This window comes from Schistocerca piceifrons, chromosome 2, assembly GCF_021461385.2.
Source record: "Schistocerca piceifrons isolate TAMUIC-IGC-003096 chromosome 2, iqSchPice1.1, whole genome shotgun sequence".
Classification (NCBI taxonomy): Eukaryota; Metazoa; Arthropoda; class Insecta; order Orthoptera; family Acrididae; genus Schistocerca; species Schistocerca piceifrons.
This window is the reverse complement of record NC_060139.1, coordinates 146,544,231-146,565,266: the sequence shown is the minus strand read 5'-3', so window position 1 is coordinate 146,565,266 and position 21,036 is coordinate 146,544,231. Positions and strand designations below refer to the sequence as shown.

Sequence of the window (21,036 nt, the reverse complement as noted above, 5' to 3'; positions counted from 1 at the left end):
ACTGAACAGGATATAAAATCTGTCAAATCTAAGCTCAAGAGGGTAATCAATAAGCCAAACATAGATTATTTTAGGACACTCCTTTGAGACATTCACTGGAGTGATGTTTACAGTGGTCATGGCATGAATGAAAAATATAATACTTTCGCTAATAAAGTCCTTATCTTATCTGAACACTGTTTTCCCCCCAAAACTAACCAAGGTTAGAGCAAAGTCCACAAAGAAGCCATGGATTGATCATGGAATAGAGGTATCTTGTAAAACAAAAAGAAAACTGTATCTGGCAATCCGAAACAGTTCTGATGTTGATGCTGTAGCACATCACAAGAAATACTGCATTACAGACTGTAATTCTTACATCAAAGGAAATATATTACAAGGAAAAGGTAGTCATATCAGATGACAAAATAAAGACAATATGGTATATAGTGAAGGAGGAGACCAGTAGAACCAGACATGAAGAGGGACAAATAGCATTAAGACTAAATGATACATTGGTGACAGGTGTGTATAGTGTTGCAGAACTTTTTAACAAACATTTTACAACTGTTACTGAAAAGATGGAGCTGTCAGGTTCTGTAGATGCTGCTATGGAATACCTCAGACCAGACATTTCAAGTAACTTCCACAATATGAATTTGACCCCCATTACCACAGCAGAAGTAATGTCCATCAAAAATCTTTAAAATCAAAAACATCCAGGGAGTATGATGAAATATCAACAAAGTTAATTACAGAATGTGATTCTGAGTTAAGTAACATATTAAGATATCTGTGTAACCAGTCGTTTATGAGTGGAATATTTCCTGAATTGTTGAAATATGCTGAAGTTAAGCCACTGTTTAAGAAGGGAGATAAAGAAATAGCATCAAATTTCCATCCAATTTCTCTTTTGCCAGCATTCTCAAAAATTTTAGAAAAGGTAATGTACAATCAGCTTTATAACCATCTTATCACAAATAACATACTGTCAAAGATGCAGTTTGGATTTCTAAATGGTTCTGATATTGAGAAGGCTATCTACACTTAAAGTGAAAATGTACTTAATTCATTAGACAAAAAATTGCAAGCAAATGGTATATTTTGTGATCTGTCAAAGACATTTGAGTGTGTAAATCACAATATCCTTTTAAGTAAATTAGAATATTATGGTATAACAAGAAATGCTGCAAAATGGTTCAAGTCTCATATCTCTGGCAGGAAACAAAGGGTGTTATTAGGAAAGAGACATGTATTAAGCTATCAGGCATTATCCAACTGGGAACTAATTACATGTGGGGTGCCACAAGGTTCCATTTTATGGCCCTTACTTTTTCTTGTTTATATCAATGACCTTTCATCAGTAACATTACCAGATGCCAATTTCGTTTTGTTTGCCGATGATACAAACATTGCAATAAATAGCAAATCAAGTGAAGCCTTAGAAAGATCAGCTAATAAAATATTTGTGGAGATTAATCACTGGTTCCTAGCCAATTCTTTGTCTCTAAACTTTGAAAAAACACACTAAATGCAGTGCAGAACTTGTAGGGGGTGTCCCACGAATATATGCCTGACATAGGATGACAAGCAGATAGAAGTGGATGGTATTAAATTTTTGGGATTACAGCTTGATAGTAAATTCAACTGGGAGGAGCACACCACAGAACTGCTAAAGCGTCTTAACTAATCTCTCTTTGCAATGTGAGTTGTGTCACACATAGGGGATATAAAAATGAAAAAGTTGGCATACTATGCTTACTTTCATTCCATAATGTCATATGTGATTATTTTTTGGTGTAACTCATCAAACCAAGCTAAAGTTTCCTGGGCACAAACACGTGCAATAAGAGTTATATGTGGTGGGAACTCAAGAACATCCTGCAGAAGCCTGTTTAGGGAGCTAGGGATATTAACTACTGCTTCCCAATATATTTATTCTTTAATGAAATTTGTCACTAAAAATATATCACTTTTTCAAATCAACAGCTCAAGTCATGGAATCAATACTAGAAATAAGAATAATCTTCACAAGGATTTAAAGTCACTTAGTCTTGTACAAAAAGGTGTGCGTTATTCAGGAACACACAATTTTATCTCACGAAATAAGCGTACAACGAAAAAACTACAAAGAACGAAACTTGTCTAGCTTGAAGGGGGAAACCAGATGGCACTATGGTTGGCCTGCTAGATGGTGCTGCCATGGGTCAAACAGATATCATCTGCATTTTTTTAAAATAGGAACCCCAATTTTTTATTCGTGTAGTACGTAAAGAAATATGAATGTTTTAGTTGGACCACTTTTTTCGCTTTGTGATAGATGGCACTGTAATAGTCACAAACGTAAGGCTCACAATTTTAGATGAACAGTCGGTAACAGGTAGGTTTTTAACCTACAGAATGTAGGTACCTTTGAACATTTTATTTCGGCTGTTCCAATGTGATACATGTACCTTTGTGAACTTATCATTTCTGAGAATGCATGCTGTTACAGCGTGATTGCCTGTAAATACCACATTAATGCAATAAATGCTCAAAATGATGTCCGTCGACCTCAATGCATTTGGCAATACGTGTAACGACATTCCTCTCAACAGCGAGTAGTTCGCCTTCCGTAATGTTTACACATGCATTGACAATGCGCTGACGCATGTTGTCAGGCATTGTCGGTGGATCATGATAGCAAATATCCTTCAACTTTCCCCACAGAAAGAAATCCGGGGACATCAGATCCGGTGAACGTGTGGGCCATGGTATGGTGCTTCAATGACCAATCCACCTGTCATGAAATATGCTATTCAGTACCGCTTCAACCGCACGCGAGCTATGTGCTGGACATCCATCATGTTGGAAGTACATCGCCATTCTGTCATGCAGTGAAGCATTTTGTAGTAACATCGCTAGAACATTACTTAGGAAATTAGCATACATTGTACCATTTAGATTGCCATCGATAAAATGGGGGCCAATTATCCTTCCTCCCATAATGCCGCACCGTACATTAACCCGCCAAGGTCGCTGATTTTCCACTTGTCACAGCCATCGTGGATTTTCTGTTGCCCAATAGCGCAAATTATGCCAGTTTACGTTACCGCTGTTGGTGAATGACACTTCATCACTTAGTAGACGCTTACAAAAAATCTGTCATCGTCCTGCAATTTCTCTTGTGCCCAGTGGCAGAACTGTACACGACATTCAAAGTCATCATCATGCAATTCCTGGTGCATAGAAATATGGTACGGGTGCAATCGATGTTGATGTAGCATTCTCAACACCGACGTTTTTGAGATTCTCGATTCTCGCACAATTTGGCTGCTACTGATGTGCGGATTAGCCACGACAGCAGCTAAAACACCTACTTGGGCATGATCATTTGCTGCAAGTCATGGTTGACGTTTCACATGTGGCTGAACACTTCCTGTTTCCTTAAATAACGTAACTATCCGGCGAACGGTCCAGACACTTGGATGATGTCGTCCAGGATACCGAGCAGCATACATAGCACACGCCCATTGGGCATTTTGATCACAATAGCCATTGATCAACACGATATCGACCTTTTCCTCAATTGGTAAATGGTCCATTTTAACACGAGTAATGTATCACGAAGCAAATACCGTCCGCACTGGCAGAATATTATGTGATACCACAACTTATTCATTTGTGACTATTACAGCACCATCTATCACAAAGCGAAAAAAGTGGTCTTACTAAAACATTCATATTTCTTTACATACTACACGAATATGTAATAAAAAATGGGGGTTCCTATTTTAAAAAATGCTGTTAATATCCGTTTGACTTTGGCAGTGCCATCTAGCTGGCCAACCATAGCGCCATCTGGTTTCCCCCTTCAAGCTAGACGAGTTTTGTTCTTTGTAGTTTTTTCTTTGTTGCTTATTTCACGAGATATTTGGCCTGGTCACTATAAATGGACCACCCTGTACTTATATATTTGTTGTACATAAGTATCGTTGTAGTTCTATTATATGTTTATTACCTTATAAATAAATAAAAACATTTTTTTAAATTTTAAATTCAGTGCATTAATGCGATCTTAGTAAATGAGTGTTTGTAAAATGATTCTTTCATATAGTGTTCATTAAAAAAAAAATGACGATCATTCCGCTTGGGACCTGTGGTAGGTACATTATTTATTTGTTTCAGTTGTAAATATTTGTCATGTACTATTGTTTTTCTGACATGTTCTACATCCTGGAGGACCTCCTCACTATGGATCAATTGGAATGAAAATAAATCTAATCTAATAGACTTGTAAATGTTAACACTTGCTCCAGAAATTTGACTGATACCACAAGTGGCTTTTGAATTTATAGTACCAATTAAAATGTTAAAAAGAAGCTACAGAGCTTGAACAGTGTGTGATTAAGCTAATCCATTATAGATATTTATGAACACTTGACTGTTTATTCAACATAAATACATTTGTACAGTATGTGGTTTATGTTTGCAATGCCTAACAAGAAGGGGAAAATCCTTTCTGGTGACTTAAAAAGCAGGACTTTAAACCTCTTCAAAGATAATGAATGTAGCCAAAATAAAAATGTGTCAGGTCGACTGTTATGTTTAAAAGCAGTAGAACCATTAGAAAAATTTATACTTAATAATCAGAGTAGATAATGTGACTCCTATACAAGCATTTTTATGTTTCTTATGCAAACTACACTTGTTTAGTTGATGGTTTGACAGCAGTTTGAAAATCTACAAATCACACAAGAACCAGAATTCTGGCCTGAAAACATAAAAGTACGTCGATTTTGTTTCCCAAGACGATCCATGGAAGAGGGAGCAGAGCTCAACTAAACTAAGAAGAAAACCAGAAGAGCAAGAAATAAAAGTAGTCTTGTGGAATACAGAGGGAATAAAAAGTGCTCTTAACCTAACACCAACAGACATTCTGCAAAACTCGGATCTTGCAATTCTAACAGAAACCTTTCTGATAGACAACTGGCAACATAAAGATTTCTAACAAGAAAATAGTATGCTAGTAGAAGCAGCAAACATAAATATAATTGCAGCTTATTGTAAACCGATTTTAAACCGCACACAAACGCTGTAGTAATGATTGACGAAATAGTCCCACTCATCAAACAATGCGACAGCAAACCCACCATTATTGCAGGCGATCTCAACTGCAGAATAGACACGGAGAACTAGAAAACAAGACTAGTCATTGACATCCTAGAAGAAGATGGTTTCACCCTACTGAACGATAGACAGATATCTACATATATATGCCACAATGGGAAAAGCACCATTGATATTGCATTAACAAGAGGAGAAATAAAAGGAAGTATTCAACCAATATGGCATGACTCCATCACTCCTATATGAAAGCACATTCCAGTGAATATAAAAATAAATAACGTCACATCACTGCCAGCAAGAAAGACCCACCAAATCAAACAAAGAAAAATAGATAAAGAAAAATTAACAAACCAGCAAGAACAAATAACACAGATAGAAAATTTAATAGAGGAAGGAGACCTTGAAAAAGCAACAGGCAAATAGAAGACTTCCTAAAATATTCAGTGGTACAAACAAACCCAAAAACAGGGACGGCAAAAGATGGTTCGATGCTGAATGCTTCAGTAAAAGGAACACTGTTCTAAGAATGCTCCATGGATTAAGAAACCAGCACGACGAGGAAACATACAAACTGTACACAAAAGAGAGGAGAATCTACAAAAAAACTAATAGAAGAGAAGAAAAAAGAACACATAGAAAGAGAGGCAAAAAGAGAAATGGATGAAGCAGAAAAAGACCCATACATAGCAGCAAGACCAAGAAAATGGCTCAAACACCAAACATAGACATGAAGGGATGGGAAGACCACTTCAGTATGATACTGAACAAACAAGGAATGAAAACACCCCCAAAGAAAGAGAAACAACATCAAACTAAGGAAAAAGACAGTGTGTGGGAACTACTAAATGAAGAAGATGTAAAAGAAGTAATAAAAGCACTGAAGAACAAGAAAGCAGCAGGACCCTATAATATACGAGGGCAGTTCAATAAGTAATGCAACACGTTTTTTTTCTGAAACAGGGGTTGTTTTATTCAGCATTGAAATACACCAGGTTATTCCCCAATCTTTTAGCTACACAACACTATTTTTCAACGTAATCTCCATTCAATGCTACGGCCTTACGCCACCTTGAAATGAGGGCCTGTATGCCTGCACGGTACCATTCCACTGGTTAATGTCGGAGCCAACGTCGTACTGCATCAATAACTTCTTCATCATCTGCGTAGTGCCTCCCACGGATTGCGTCCTTCATTGGGCCAAACATATGGAAATCCGACGGTGCGAGATCGGGGCTGTAGGGTGCATGAGGAAGAACAGTCCACTGAAGTTTTGTGAGCTCCTCTCGGGTGCGAAGACTTGTGTGAGGTCTTGCGTTGTCATGAAGAAGGAGAAGTTCGTTCAGATTTTTGTGCCTACGAACACGCTGAAGTCGTTTCTTCAATTTCTGAAGAGTAGCACAATACACTTCAGAGTTGATCGTTTGACCATGGGGAAGGACATCGAACAGAATAACCCCTTCAGCGTCCCAGAAGACTGTAACCATGACTTTACTGGCTGAGGGTATGGCTTTAAACTTTTTCTTGGTAGGGGAGTGGGTGTGGCGCCACTCCATTGATTACCGTTTTGTTTCAGGTTTGAAGTGATGAACCCATGTTTCATCGCCTGTAACAATCTTTGACAAGAAATTGTCACCCTCAGCCACATGACGAGCAAGCAATTCCGCACAGATGGTTCTCCTTTGCTCTTTATGGTGTTCGGTTAGACAATGAGGGACCCAGCGGGAACAAACCTTTGAATATCCCAACTGGTGAACAATTGTGACAGCACTACCAACAGAGATGTCAAGTTGAGCACTGAGTTGTTTGATGGTGATCCGTCGATCATCTCGAACGAGTGTGTTCGCACGCTCCGCCATTGCAGGAGTCACAGCTGTGCACGGCCGGCCCGCACGCGGGAGATCAGACAGTCTTGCTTGACCTTGCGGCGATGATGACACACGCTTTGCCCAACGACTCACCGTGCTTTTGTCCACTGCCAGATCACCGTAGACATTATGCAAGCGCCTATGAATATCTGAGATGCCCTGGTTTTCCGTCAAAAGAAACTCGATCACTGCCCATTGTTTGCAACGCACATCCGTTACAGACGCCATTTTAACAGCTCCGTACAGCGCTGCCACCTGTCGGAAGTCAATGAAACTATGCGAGACGAAGCGGGAATGTTTGAAAATATTCCACAAGAAATTTCCGGTTTTTTCAACCAAAATTGGCCGAGAAAAAAAATGTGTTGCATTACTTATTGAACTGCCCTCGTATATAATGAATATATAAAAGATGCAAAAGAGGCCCTCTAAGATGTATGGATCAAACTATTCAACAAATGCCTGGAACTTGGAAGAATTCTGACCCAATGGAAACACTTGACAATAAAATTCTCTACAAAGGTAGAGGAGACCCAACAGATCCAAACAAGTACAGAGGCATAGCCCTGGAAAATACTCAGTTCAAGATGTTTTCAAAGATAACTACATAAAAAATCAAAGTCTGTGTGGACAGTCATCTCCAAGAACGACAAATGGGCTTCAGATCTGGAAGATCAACACTTAGAGCAGTCAGGCTTCTTCTAAACAACATCGACAAAGCGCTACAAAAGAAACAAATGTTCTACACAGTGTTCATAGACTTTACCAAAGCCTTTGACCTACTGGAAAGAGATCTCATAGTCCGAAAACTGGAAAACACAATGGGAGAAGATAGTGTATGGGCAAGAATAATCAAGTCAATCTTCGAATACAACTTAATCACAATATCAGACAACCTCTCTTTTTTGAACCCCATTCTGCAATCGAACGGAGTCTTACAGGGTGACCCAATGAGCCCTTTGCTGTACATTCTTGGCACTGAAGAAGTACTGTGAATTGGAAAAAATGAAGAAGATGTACAGGTACATGTATATGCTGACGACATAACCATAGGTTCAACAGACTTACAGAGGCTGCAGAAAATCATTGTGAAAAAAGACAAATGGTGCAGTAAACACAAACTACACATAAACATAACAAAGACAGAAATGGTGATTTTTCAGAAAAGGAGGCAAAACACCCAAGAATGCGAAATCAACATCAGAGGACAAAAAATAAAAATCTGATCAGACTTTAAATACCTAGGAGTGACGTTGCAACCAACAGACAAATGCTTCACAAAACGTACAACAGAACGTGCAGCCCAAGCAATAACAGCAATACAGGGTGTCAAAAACATCCGCCTACTCAGTCTAGAAATGGCCATGAAATTATTCAATGCAAAAATCTTACCAATTCTGGCCTATGGGATGGAGGTTATATGGGACCAATCTAGAAACACTAGAAAAGGAAAATCGACTTATCTAAAAAGAGCACTAGGTCTCTCAAAGACAACAAGATCTAGACTAGTGTACCTGCTAGCGAGAGAGACATTCCTAAATAAAGACATCAAACTTCGATATATGATGCCACATAGCAGGGCTTCCAGAAATCAACTGAAGATCATGGAGGACAAACGAGAAAAAGTATGGCCGAAGTTCTATGGCACTGAAGCAATGATGAACCACTCATGGACAGCACCAAACTTCGAACTGCGACATGTCATAACTAGATTTTCTATTCACGGCTTTCATCATCTAATTTGCAAAAACAAAACTTATCACGACACAACCACAACATGTGTGTGTAAACTGTGTAACGAATCCTGTGAATGATACCACGTAGAATTGTGCAGTAAAAGAGTGAAATTGATAAATGAATATGTAAAATTTTAATGTAAAATGTTAAGCAAAGTAACTGTATATGGTTATTTGGCTGCAATTTTATTAAATAAAATTTTGACAGAAGTACTTTCAAGCACTTTTCTTACCGTTATTCAGAGGTTATCCAAAACAAACAAAACATTTCTAACAAAAAAGACACCTGCTCCTTCTGATGAAATAAAAATGAAGAAAATAGATGGTGATAATATGTAGCAGTGGGTCATCAGACTAAGCACAAATTAAATGCAAAAAATTTTGGTGGTCTGTTCAGATATTAATAACTTTTAGAGGACCTACAAATAACTGTTGCAGCTCTGTAGATTAGATGACAAGTAATTTATTTGTGAAAAAACTAAGGGGCACTCAACATACTATGTTTGATCAAAATTTATTGCAGTCACAAAATGGTGGAAAAAATGTCGTGATCGATTTCCTTCCCATCTTTGACCTAATGTAGCACAGAAGCAGTGAATGACATGGTCTCGTGATTTTTAACTGTGTATTGTGCACAAAAGTTGTGCAGGTTAACCAGATAACTTCTGTGGTTTGATACTACTTAGTTTCAGTTTTAAGCTATCTTAAATTTGGCAAAAATTGCTGGACATCAAAGGGAAGGAGTAGTTGAGAAGGAACTGAGACAGATTTGTAGCCTACCTCTGACGTTCTTCAATGTATATACCAAGAAAGCTGAGAAGAAACCGAGGAAAAACTTGGTAAGCGAATGATAGATCAGGGAGAAGAAATCAAAGCTTTTATATTTTATCCAGTGACACTGTAGCACTGTCAGGGATGCCAAAGGATTAGCAAGACCAGTTAACTGGAACGAGCAGTGTCTTTGAAAGATGTTATAGGCTGAACATCAACAAATGTAAAACAATACTAAGGAATATAGTTGAATGAAATCAGATGATTAGATTTGTATATGAGTTATTAAAAGGAGTAGATGAGTTTTGTTATTTCAGCAGCAAAAGAATTGACACTTGCTGAAAATGGAAGGCTATAAAAGGCATTCTGGCAAAAGCAAATAATAATTTCTGAAAAAGAGAAATTTGTTAACAATGAATATAATTTAAATGTTAGGAATTCTTGTCCTGAGGTATTTGTCTTGAGTGTAACTTTGTACCAAAGTGAAATGTGGACAATAAACTGTTCAGTCAAGAAGAAAATAGAAGTTTGTTTGATGTGGTGCCACTTGGGAATGCTGAAGTTTAATATGTATAATAAGGGAAAAACTACCATTTAACTATAGAGGATTGCTCCACACAAGCACATAATAGAAGCCAGTTAACACTAGCTTTCGAGCTCTTCCTCTTTTTCTAATAGGACATAACAGATACCTAAATGCTCATGTTTGCAGTAGCAACGAGACTGATTATTGAAAACTGACTATCGAAAGTACTTGCCTGGGCCGATGGAGGTGGCAGGTCTTTTGCCTAGATGACTCAGCTGCACAAGGTGAAAGAAGTACAGAGGATAGAGCATATAAGGATGGAGACTGGTAAAGGGGGGGGGGGGGGAGGGAAGGAAGGAAAGGAGAGGACAGTGGAGATGAAGAGGGAGACAGGGAGGGAGGGCGAGTAAGAGATGTGGAGGCAAGAAGGGGGAGAGGATTGAAGAAAAGGGGGGGGGGGGTGAGAGAGAGAGAGAGAGAGAGAGAGAGAGAGAGAGAGTGAGAGTGTGCATACATGGGGAGAGGGGGGGGGGGGGAGGAAGAGTGGGTGGAGGTGGTAGTACACAATCCTTCTCTCTTCTGTCCACTTCTGTGCACACTGTTACGTGTGGATAGAAGAGCAAAGGGAATGGGTTAGCTGAGGTAGTGGGCAACATGTTACCAGAGGTTTAGGCTAGAGGGATTTTGAAGTCATTAGTGTTGTGTGTGCAGCATGTTCAGCAACTGCTGAAGTTTAGATTGGTAGATAGGATAACTCATGAGGGGGTACTGAATCAAGTTTGGAAGAACAACTTATTAAAAGAATGTATCAGTTAATAGGTCTCATACTGTGAGGGGTCAAGGAGTAGTCAGTTTGGCAATATGGTGTTTGGTGGCGGGGGGGGGGGGGGATAAAATAAGTCAAATGGGTGTAGATTACAAATGTTACGCAGAGATGAAAAGCATTGCAGAGGACTGACTTATATGGAGAGCTACCTTCTTTTAAATATCATGTACATTAAAACCATTTATAGTAAGGCAAGATGTTTGATGATGCATTGTACTGAATGAGGTATTTTGCAAAATATATTCAGTAATATGGGTATCATATTTTATTGCAAATAAATGTCAAAATTTATATTGCTGCAAGTTGTAGCTTCTTAATCAAAGAATGGCACAAAACAATCTCTTTCTTGTATACTAATTAGCTGTCTTAGATGACTACAGGGGAAGAATTACTGAATAGTTTAAAAACATTCAGAAAATAACTGAGATCACTTCATTAATTGTTAGTTAGTTGGCTCAAGAGCACTGAAGAGATGCCCAATTACAGCCAGAAGGAAACTTAGAGATGAATAAGTATTACTTGATACTTCCTCTTTCTCCACAGCTTATCATTTTATAACAACTTGTATCACTTAGTGGGCTGTTTTCATATTATACATTCTTACGATTTTTTTTTTTTTAAACACTGATACTCATTTGCTACAGACAGTTATCAATGGGTAGCTGAAGCCAGGGAATTGGCAGGAGGGTACTTGTGTTTAATATATATATTACTTACAAGTGGTATGGTTGCTGATCAGCTCAGATACTTCAGTGCCACAACTGATTGTATGAGGGTCAACATTGTGATGTTTTATTTCTAGATGGTGGAGAGATGATGGATGTGCCCAATTTCCCAAAGAAGTCTGATCAGGCAAAAAAGCATAAAGAAGATGCCAAAGTTTTATCTGTAGATCCTTCCTTGTCTGGACGTATAGGTAAAAATTTTGGTTTATTGCTCCTTTAGTAATCTATATTCATGTTTTAACACATTTCACTTGTGCGTTAAGAGGTCAAATATTGTTTCAAGTTGATGTGTGTAAGTAAATCAGGCAAATGAGAAATGTGACACTTTCAGTCATAATGTTTTATTTGTACAAATGGATGGGCCGAGTATAAAATGACAACAATCATGTCAGCATTCTAATTAATAATAAGAATTGCATATGACAAGATTTGATATAAGATGCACATTTATGACATTAAGTAACTAATGTGTTCTCTTTTTAACTCTTGTAATTATTTGTTATTGTAGAACCAGAGGGGAGTGATCTGTCATGTCCAGAGCCACCTGGTAAACATAAATTAGAATTATCCCTGGAAAAATCAGGAGGCAGCAGTGAAACATCAACTGACTCGAAGAAAGATGCAAATTTGCCTAAGAAAGTTTGTTTAGGTAAGTACAAGTGCTTGTAGTTTTTACTAGTAAGAATTTCAAAAATTTTTCTTCTAATTTTGCTGTGGAGGTAAAACCCCAAAATTAGAAGAAAACTTATAAATAAAAACAATGGAAAACCCAGGATGGAATAGTGCAATATTATGAAAGCCCTGTCTTCCATCTTTAAGCTCTCAGTTTTTCAAATCTCGCCTGGTGCAGTCCCCAACAATCAGTCTTCCCTTCTCATCACATCCGGTAAGTATCCCCTGACCTAGGGTTTTGGGTGACTCTTCCAAACTGTATCCCTTTTCATAAACCTCTCCAGTCCTTTTCCTTCACCCCTCTTCCTTCCCCTTCAACCCTTCTGCTAGAAGAAGGTACCACTGGCTCCAAAAACTTGCATAAGTTAAATCATTTTGTGTGTGTGTGTGTGTGTGTGTGTGTGTGCGCGCGCGCGTGCGTGCGTGCAGGTGGGCGCGCGCCTGCGCTCCTGCTCCCACTTGGTGAGTAGAATTTTTTTAATCTATACAGTGTGGGCGGGAGGGGGGAGGGGGGGGGAGAAGGAGAGAAATGGAGGGGAAAATATATACCCCTCCCTCCCTCTCAAACACAAGGAGCACATTTTATTTCTTGAGTCTAGAGTGCCATGTGGTAGATGGAGCCAAAACTTTGTAGTTTATTTCACGTGTTTTTAATGGGGACCCAGTTGTATATAAGCTGCAGAAACTAAACAAGCAAGAGACGTATAGCAGCCCAGATGTCCGTAGATGTAGACATGGTAGCTAATCAATCTTAACCAGCTGAGCGATTATGGGTTCCTATATTGCCAGACCCAGATTGTGTGACATCTGCAAGTCAGAGTGACAGGGCAGTAGTATAGGGTACATCATCAGTGAAGACAGTTTGACTGTCAAACTCCAGACCAACTAAACAGATATATTCATTGATTGATGGTAAAATGTTGTAAATATGACTCGGATTTTAATGACAAGTCATATTTTTTGCCTAAACTTTATGGTGAATTTTACAATTTATGCACAAATACAGGTATTGTAGTGAAGAAAAATGTATTTTATTGTTCATGTAAAGCCATAGTCACACCTGTTTTGTAATAGGCCAAATATCAGCCAACTTTAGCCAGAAATTTATATTTTTGTCATATCTTTAAGGACACAAGATAAAAACATGAAAATGTTGCTCACATGACACTGGATCGAGTGATATTGTCACAAATTAAAACAGTAATTATTACAAAGCTTTATTTATCATGCCTGTAGTAAACAGTCAGCATACCACACTATTGTCTGATTAAAATTACTTCATAGTTGACACTTCTCGCTCTGGAGCTGGTTTCCTCCAGAGCCCTCAATGTCATCACCAAATCATTAGCCCTTGCCAAACTGCCACAGCAATTGGTCAGTTCACTTTCAATTCCTTGTCCGGTGTTCTTTCTTGATGTGTTTGGATCCTGAAACATGGGTCTGACATTTTTATTTCGTGTTTCATCATACATGATAACCACACACACACACACACACACTTTTGAAATACACATGTTCAGCTTCACAAATGAGGTTATCGTAATCAGAGATTGGCTTACATTAGATAAGCTTTGCATGACATTGCATGAAACCAAGTTTTTGAAGGCTGCAATTCATCATTTCAACTGAGTGTTCTCAGTCAAAAATGTAACAACTACACTCACTGTTGTACTTTATGGTTGTGTATTAACCTGCCATCTTGCATGTTGTAGGTTCGAAGCTCATTAAATGGTGTGAAATTTTTTTATTTCAGAATCTAATCGAAAGAGTTTTTGTATTCAATTTTGGTTTCAATGTAATTTTTTTTTTTATTTCTAATTCTTTGGCATATCATTTTCATCGTTGTATTGACTTTTTTATTTGCTGTTATTTTGCTGTCATCCCTTTTTCATTTGGAATGTGCCTGTGATGCCTAAAATCTGCAACCGAGTGCCAACCAGGACTGCTCACTGGCTGGTAATGTGGCAGCCAGTGTGAGAATAGTTTCAGGTAATGAATGATAACAGGAAATTATGGTTTGCTTTTATTGCTGAAACTGAACTTTTCCTGTCTTGAGTTTGGGTGCAGAGGTTGGCTTTAATAGCAATGAAAAAAGTGATTGTGATTTTAGTCCTGTCACAGACTATTGACCACCACTTTCTCAGATACATTACACATCACTTGGTCGTGAGTAGCTTAGGATATGAGTTTAAATTCAGTGCTACAAAACATGTCTCTTGCCACAGTTCAATCATTGATCACTTAAAGTCAGCTGTTAACAGAGCAGCTCCCGTTTCCATCATATCCCACTGCGGCTGCTTCCATCATTGCCCCACGTTACATGTTAACAGCCTTTGTGAAGTGATTCGCTATGTTCGTGTGTTACCTATAACCGAGCAGTAGCTGGTGTCCAATGTGGCAACAACATAGTGGCAAGTGACAGATGCCAATTGTCAAGTAATTTTAAATGGACTGTAGTTGGTTCGCTAACATAGAAAATTGTTGCATGGGATCAACAAAACACTCTTGAAGCCAACAAAGACAGCTTTTGAAGTAATAAACATCACACATGTAGTCACATTATTTAGTTTGGATATAAACTCAGTCTGCTTCAACATGCCGAAAGTAAAGTGCTCCAACAGCATGAAGGTGGAAGGTTTTGTTTATGATTTTATTTTGTAAACTACGTGAAGTTAAAGTTAGTGCAGAAAAGCACTTTCATATTTAACAACACTGTAGGGCCACCAAACGCAGCAGCTGTGTGAGCATAATGCTGAAAATTACAGCAAACGAATACTGTTATTTGAACAGAGAGATCCATCTTGAACTATGCAATCATTCTTCAAGGACTTGTATGAGATGAGGGTGCACGGCAGCATCCTATTGTAGAAACTGAAGAATCCACATTTCAGACAGTTCTTGGCGAAGTACACAGCGCATACAGTTCCAGATCAATCTACGTTTAGAAAAAACTATTTGTCCATGTGCTATGAGAAGGTGTTCAACACAATGTGAATTAATATTGTGGACCAGAAGGTCTGGGTATCCATACCTCAAACCACTGATATGTGTGGGCATTTTGTTGCAAATGTTGTTGTTGAAATCAAACAGCGGAAAATCCAGGATAGAATAGTGACAGTATTATGAAAAGGACAGATTGCTTCACATCATGTAGTGAGGATGTTGAGTCACAGACAGGTAAACAAAAAACTGCTGAACAAGTAAGTTTTTGCCCAAAAGTCCATCTTCTGAATTAGACAACATGCACACACACATTCATGCTAACAAAAGTCACACACACTTGACCACTGTCTTCAGACACATATGGACATTTCAGAAATAAGTGTTAGCTTCAAACACTGCAAAAAGTAAGTACTACACACACAGTTTGTTCAGAGGTGATATAAAAAAAAACAATAATGTGTGTTTAAAAACTTACATAAAGCGATATTTTATTTTTAAGATCTTATTTTTACAAGTTTTGGGTCATAAATGGTTGCATATTTCACTGTCTTTCAAATAAAGGCTCTAATCAAGAGTCAAGAGTTCCACGCAACTGCCTCTTATAGACAGCTGTAGGTAAATGTCTTCAATGACTATCTTCTTGGTCAGGAAATATTATCGTATTTGTCGGCACTTTGCTAACCTCTGTTTTTCATGTAGTCAGCTTTTCTTGACAGCATCAGTGCTGCTGGATGTGACTGGTGTACTTTCATATGGCAGACACTACTGCAGCCTGGCCATATTTGGTGGTGCACATTTGTAAGCTGTTAGGGACCATCACATTTCCTCCTCTCTATAACAGAGCTGTCTCCAGCTTGCGTACACGTGAACATAGTGTATGTTTACACGAATAAATATAGAAATAGATTGGTAACAAGGCAACTCTGTGGTATTGGTGAACATTGTGCCGTGAATATGTGAGATGCTCCCTTGTTGTAGCCCATTCTCATCTTGTGTGATGGGGTGAACCAGAGTTCTAATCACAGTTTACTAGTGATACAGTGAGCATTACTTGTGACAGTGGAGCATTGTTTGCAGACATCAAATTGACAGAGCTCTGTACAGTTGAGGCAATCATCTACAGTGCCTTAAAACATAATAAGGTGCCAAATGGAAAAAAAGACAAGTTGGTCAAAATAAGACACCAACTTTTCTGTAAAAAAAACTGTAAATGTGTTGGCAAACAGCATGTGATCCTGATGTCATTTGTAGACTAAAACAATAACACTTTTAAGCTATGAATTGCAGTGTCTAAGGGCAAATAGATGTCTTCTCTGTGCTGCTATTTTCCCATATAATATCAGTGACACTCTTATTCATTATTCGTCGTATTCTATGAATCTCATCGTAAAGGAGAACATTAAAGGATGTGGAATGGATCGGGGCATTTATTAATTAAATGAACCAACTACTAGAAACTACATTAACATTTACTTATTTATTTATCTTTATTTATCCAAGAACTCTGGCTCAGCTTTAGAAAATTAGTTGATCACACACTGGATAGATAATTACCCAGTAGAACAGTTCATAATGGGAGGGAACCTCCATGGTATACAGTCACTGCAAAGAAGCTTCTAAAGAAACAGAGATTACTGCATAACAAGTGTAAAATAAAGCATTGGACTATAGATACAGAGTTGCTGAATGAAACACAGGGCAATGCGTGATGGGAAAATCCAGGAGAATTGCCCCAATTTAATCCTCATATCACTGAAAAGAGGAAAGAGTATTAGTGTCAGGGATGTTGACAAACAGTTGAAACACTCTAATGGTTTTGGCGGCAAGAGAAGCGGTACAATACTGGATTGCGAACTTGCCACTTCTTTTACTACAGTTGACTTACTTAAAATGTTTAGCCGATCCTCTTCTCTGATTATGCGGCTGCATCAATCTCCACAACTTCTTCTCCAAAAAATTAATGCTGGTTAGAGGAACAAAAGATTACTCTCTCTTTCACCAGAAATAACTCGGTACCCTCAAACATTCAGTTCAGCTCAAATCACAATTGCCTGGTTTTAACAACCAAATAATTTATAGATGTCACATGCGTCGTGCTTCATTCAGAGCTGACATAAAATAAGTTAAAAGGCTATAGTCAAATGTTTCTTTTTCTTTTCTTTTTTTTCTACAACAATCACATTCACTAACACAGCAAAGAATAGCATTTATTTACTCCATGTCCTCTCACACAGTGTCTGTGGCTCTTGCGGTAAACACTTGTTGGTGTCATTCGACTGTCCCACTTATCGTCTTCTCATTACAAACATCCAACCTGCACACAGAAGTGGGTGGTGCAGTAGATACACTTCCCCTCCTCCACACTCATACATAAAATATCAGGTGTTCGAGATGGTGGAAGGGCTAGTGTCTCTAGAATTTACGCCGAAATTTGTGAGGCACTACAACTGTTAAAACTGAACAAAGCTCCAGGCCCCGATGGAATCCCTGTCAGATTCTATATTGAACTTGTGGCTGAGTTAGCCCCTGCCCAGTTCTTGGAAGAAGGCACAGGTCGCACACGTCTACAAGAAGGGTACTAGAAGTGATCCACAAAACTACCATCCAAATCCTTGACATTGATTTGTTATAGAATCTTAGAACATATTTTGAGCTGAGACATAATGAGGTATCTTGAACAGCAATGGCAACCACCATGGATTTCGAAAACTTCGATCATGTGAAACCCAAATGTTTGGTCGCTTAGAAATTCACACACACACACACACACACACACACACGTTTGAAACCCAACTCACACTTTCCACACATGATGTTCTGAAAGCCTTGGATCAAGGCCACCAGTTAGATGCAGTGTTTCTTGATTTTCAAAAAGCATTTGACTCAATACCGCACCTATGTTTATTGTCAAAAGTATGATCATATGGGGTATCAAGTGAAATTTTTGACGTGACAGAGAACTTTTTAGTAGGGAGGACACAGCATGATGTTATCTTGGATAGAGAGACGTCATCATATGCAGAAGTACCCCAGGGAAGTGTGTTGAGGCTCTTACTGTTCACATTGTGTATTAATGACCTTGCAGACAGTATTAATATTATAACTTGGTTTTTTGCAGATGATGAAGTTATCTATAATGAAGAACTGTGAGAGAAGCTGCATAAATATTCAGACAGATCTTGATAAGATTTAAACATGGTGCAGAGACTGGCAACTTGGTCTAAATGTTCAGAAATGTGAAATTTTTCACTTCAAAAAACAAACAAAAATGTCATGTCCTATGACTATAGTACCAATGAGTCACTGTTGGAATCGGCCAACTCATACAAATACTTGGGTGTAACATTTTGTAGGGATATGAAATGGAATGATCACATGGATTCAGTCATGGGTAAAAGTGACTTCGATTTATTGGTAGAATACTGGGGAAGTGCAATCAGTATACAAAATTGCTTACAAATCACTTGATTGATGGCTTCTGGAATATTGCTCAAGTGTGTGGGACCTGTACCAGATAGGACTAACAGGGGCAGTATGAATGGTCACAGGTTTTTTTAACCTGTGGGAGAGTGTCACAGAGATATGAAAGAAGTGAACTGGCAGACTCTTGAGGACAGATGTAAACTATCCCGAAAATGTCTAATAACAAAGTTTCAGGAACTAGCTTTAAATGATAACTCTAGGGATATACTACAACCCCTTATATCACTCACATAGGGATCATGAGTATAAGGTTAGAATAACTATTGCACACAAAGAGACATTCAAACAGTCAGTCTTCCTGTGCTGCATATGTGAATGAAACAGGAAGAAACCCTAATAACTGGTACAGTGGGACATTCCCTCTGTCAAACACCTCACAGTGATTTGCAAAGTATAGATGTAGATGTAGGTGTAGATCATCTCACAATGGTATAGCAGTTGTCAGGGTAATACAGTGCAAATCAGTAGGTCAAAATGTATAACACACTGCATACATAACATGTGTTATGAGGGTAGGTCAGACAGTCTGTGAAGATAGGACAGGTGGTAAGCCATGGCCTCGATTAAGGAACCATCCTGGCATTTGCCTTAGAGATCTAGGAAAAACAAAATCGGAATGGCCAGACAGAGCAGTCCCATACTTTGAATAGGAGATCATTGACTTAACAGCCACACGGCCTCATTAAGTCCTTACTGTATTACGTTGCTCGATTGACACAAGGACTGCTTATCACTATAGATGCAACAGGCACAGGTGACTAGACTGCATAGAAGGGACTTCTTGGCATGGAATGGATGGTAGCTGTTGAAGTCGAGGTATTGCTGGTGGTTGGTAGGTTACTTCTCTCCTTTTCTACTCCCTCCCCCCTCCCCTTTCCCAGCCCCCTGCTGACTGTCTAACCTCCCAACAGCACCTAGCTACCTACCCTCTCCCCACCATATCACAGACAGGAACAATAAAAAGACTGCTATACATTTGGGTTTTCAGCCAATAGGCCTTCTTCTGAAGTAGGAAGTGCACACACATTCACACGAGCACAATTCATACTCACGACCACTGTCTCTAGCCACTGACGCCAGCCTGTGAGCAGCTGCTTGTGATGAAAGAAACAATCCATGGGTAGTGAGGATAACACTATTTAGAAAATTTAGAGAACCTACATTTGACACTGACTGCAGAACAGATCTGTTGCCTCCAATCTGTATTGCAAGTAAGGACCACAAAGATAAGGTATGAGAAATTAGAGCTGATACAGAGACATACAGAAAGACATTTTTCCCCCATTCTGTTTGCGTGTGGAACAGGAAAGGAAATGACTAATATTGGTATGGGTTACCCTCCGCCACATGCTGTAAAGCTGATTGCAGAGAGTCAAAGTAGATGTAGAAGGAGGAGGCGGGGATGAAGAGGGGGAGGGTTAGAAGGGTAAGGGTGGGGGAAGGTGTAGTGCCTAGTGCTGCTTGTGGGAGCATGCTGAGATGTGGTGGGGGGCAGAGTAGGGCTTCTAGGTATGTTGGGAAGCATGTTGTGCAACTGGATAATCTGGCTGTTGGTCGGCCACAGTTTGTCGGTGGCCATTCATGTGGACAGAGAGACTGTTGGTTGTCATACATACATAGAAAACAGCACAATGGTTGCAGCTTAGTTTTTTGATCACATGACTGCTTTCACAGGAAGTGCTGCCTTTGATAGTATGGGCAATGCCTGTGACTGACTAATCTGGAGTAGATGATGGTGGGAGGATGTATGGGACAGGTCTTGCATCTAGCTGTGCTGCATGGGATATGAGCCATGATGTAAGGAATTGGGAGCAGAGGTGGAGTAGGGACGGATAAAGAAATTGCGTTTCTTTTTAACAGTTATTTTTAAAATAACTGTTTACATGCCCAACTACTGCTACCAGTTATTATTCTTACAACCCTTTTCTGTGCTCTAAAAGCTGTGGTCATGTTTTGTAGCTTCGATCCCCAGAAAAAAATCCCACTGCTAAGAACTGAGTGTATGTGGGCATAGTATGTCACTACAAGACATTGGCTGTTGCAAACTGATGCTACTACCCTAAGAGTATAACATGCTAGTAACATTCTTTATGCTGGTATCTTTGTGTATTTGTTGTGTTTTAGCTGGCACTCAACGTTCATCCCTAAAAACTTTGTGTTTGTTGCGCAATCTATGTAGTTATCATCTATGCTTCATACGAGAGAGTTGTTTCCTCTCTTTGTAAGAGTTCTGGTGTTTCATCAGTGACTATGATGTTGCTATCACCAGCAAAGAGAACTTTTCTCCATGCCTTACACTATCTGGAAAGCCGTTAATGTATATTAAGAACAGAATTTTACCCAATACACTACACTGAAAAACACCTATGATTCTTGTCTGACAGTTGTTTTACTAAAAATATAT

The 21,036-nt window shown here is 38.8% G+C and overlaps 1 protein-coding gene across 2 annotated transcripts in view; it reads left to right on the top strand.

Annotated features, from left to right (window-relative positions):
* Positions 1 to 21,036, top strand: part of LOC124776731 (arginyl-tRNA--protein transferase 1) — a 164,208-nt gene that overhangs the window by 18,160 nt on the left and 125,012 nt on the right. For both annotated transcript variants that reach the window (XM_047251850.1, XM_047251849.1), the window contains exons 4-5: positions 11,612 to 11,725; positions 12,043 to 12,183. In XM_047251850.1, coding sequence (XP_047107806.1) covers positions 11,612 to 11,725; positions 12,043 to 12,183 — 255 coding nt within the window. The remainder of the gene's footprint in view (positions 1 to 11,611; positions 11,726 to 12,042; positions 12,184 to 21,036) is intronic.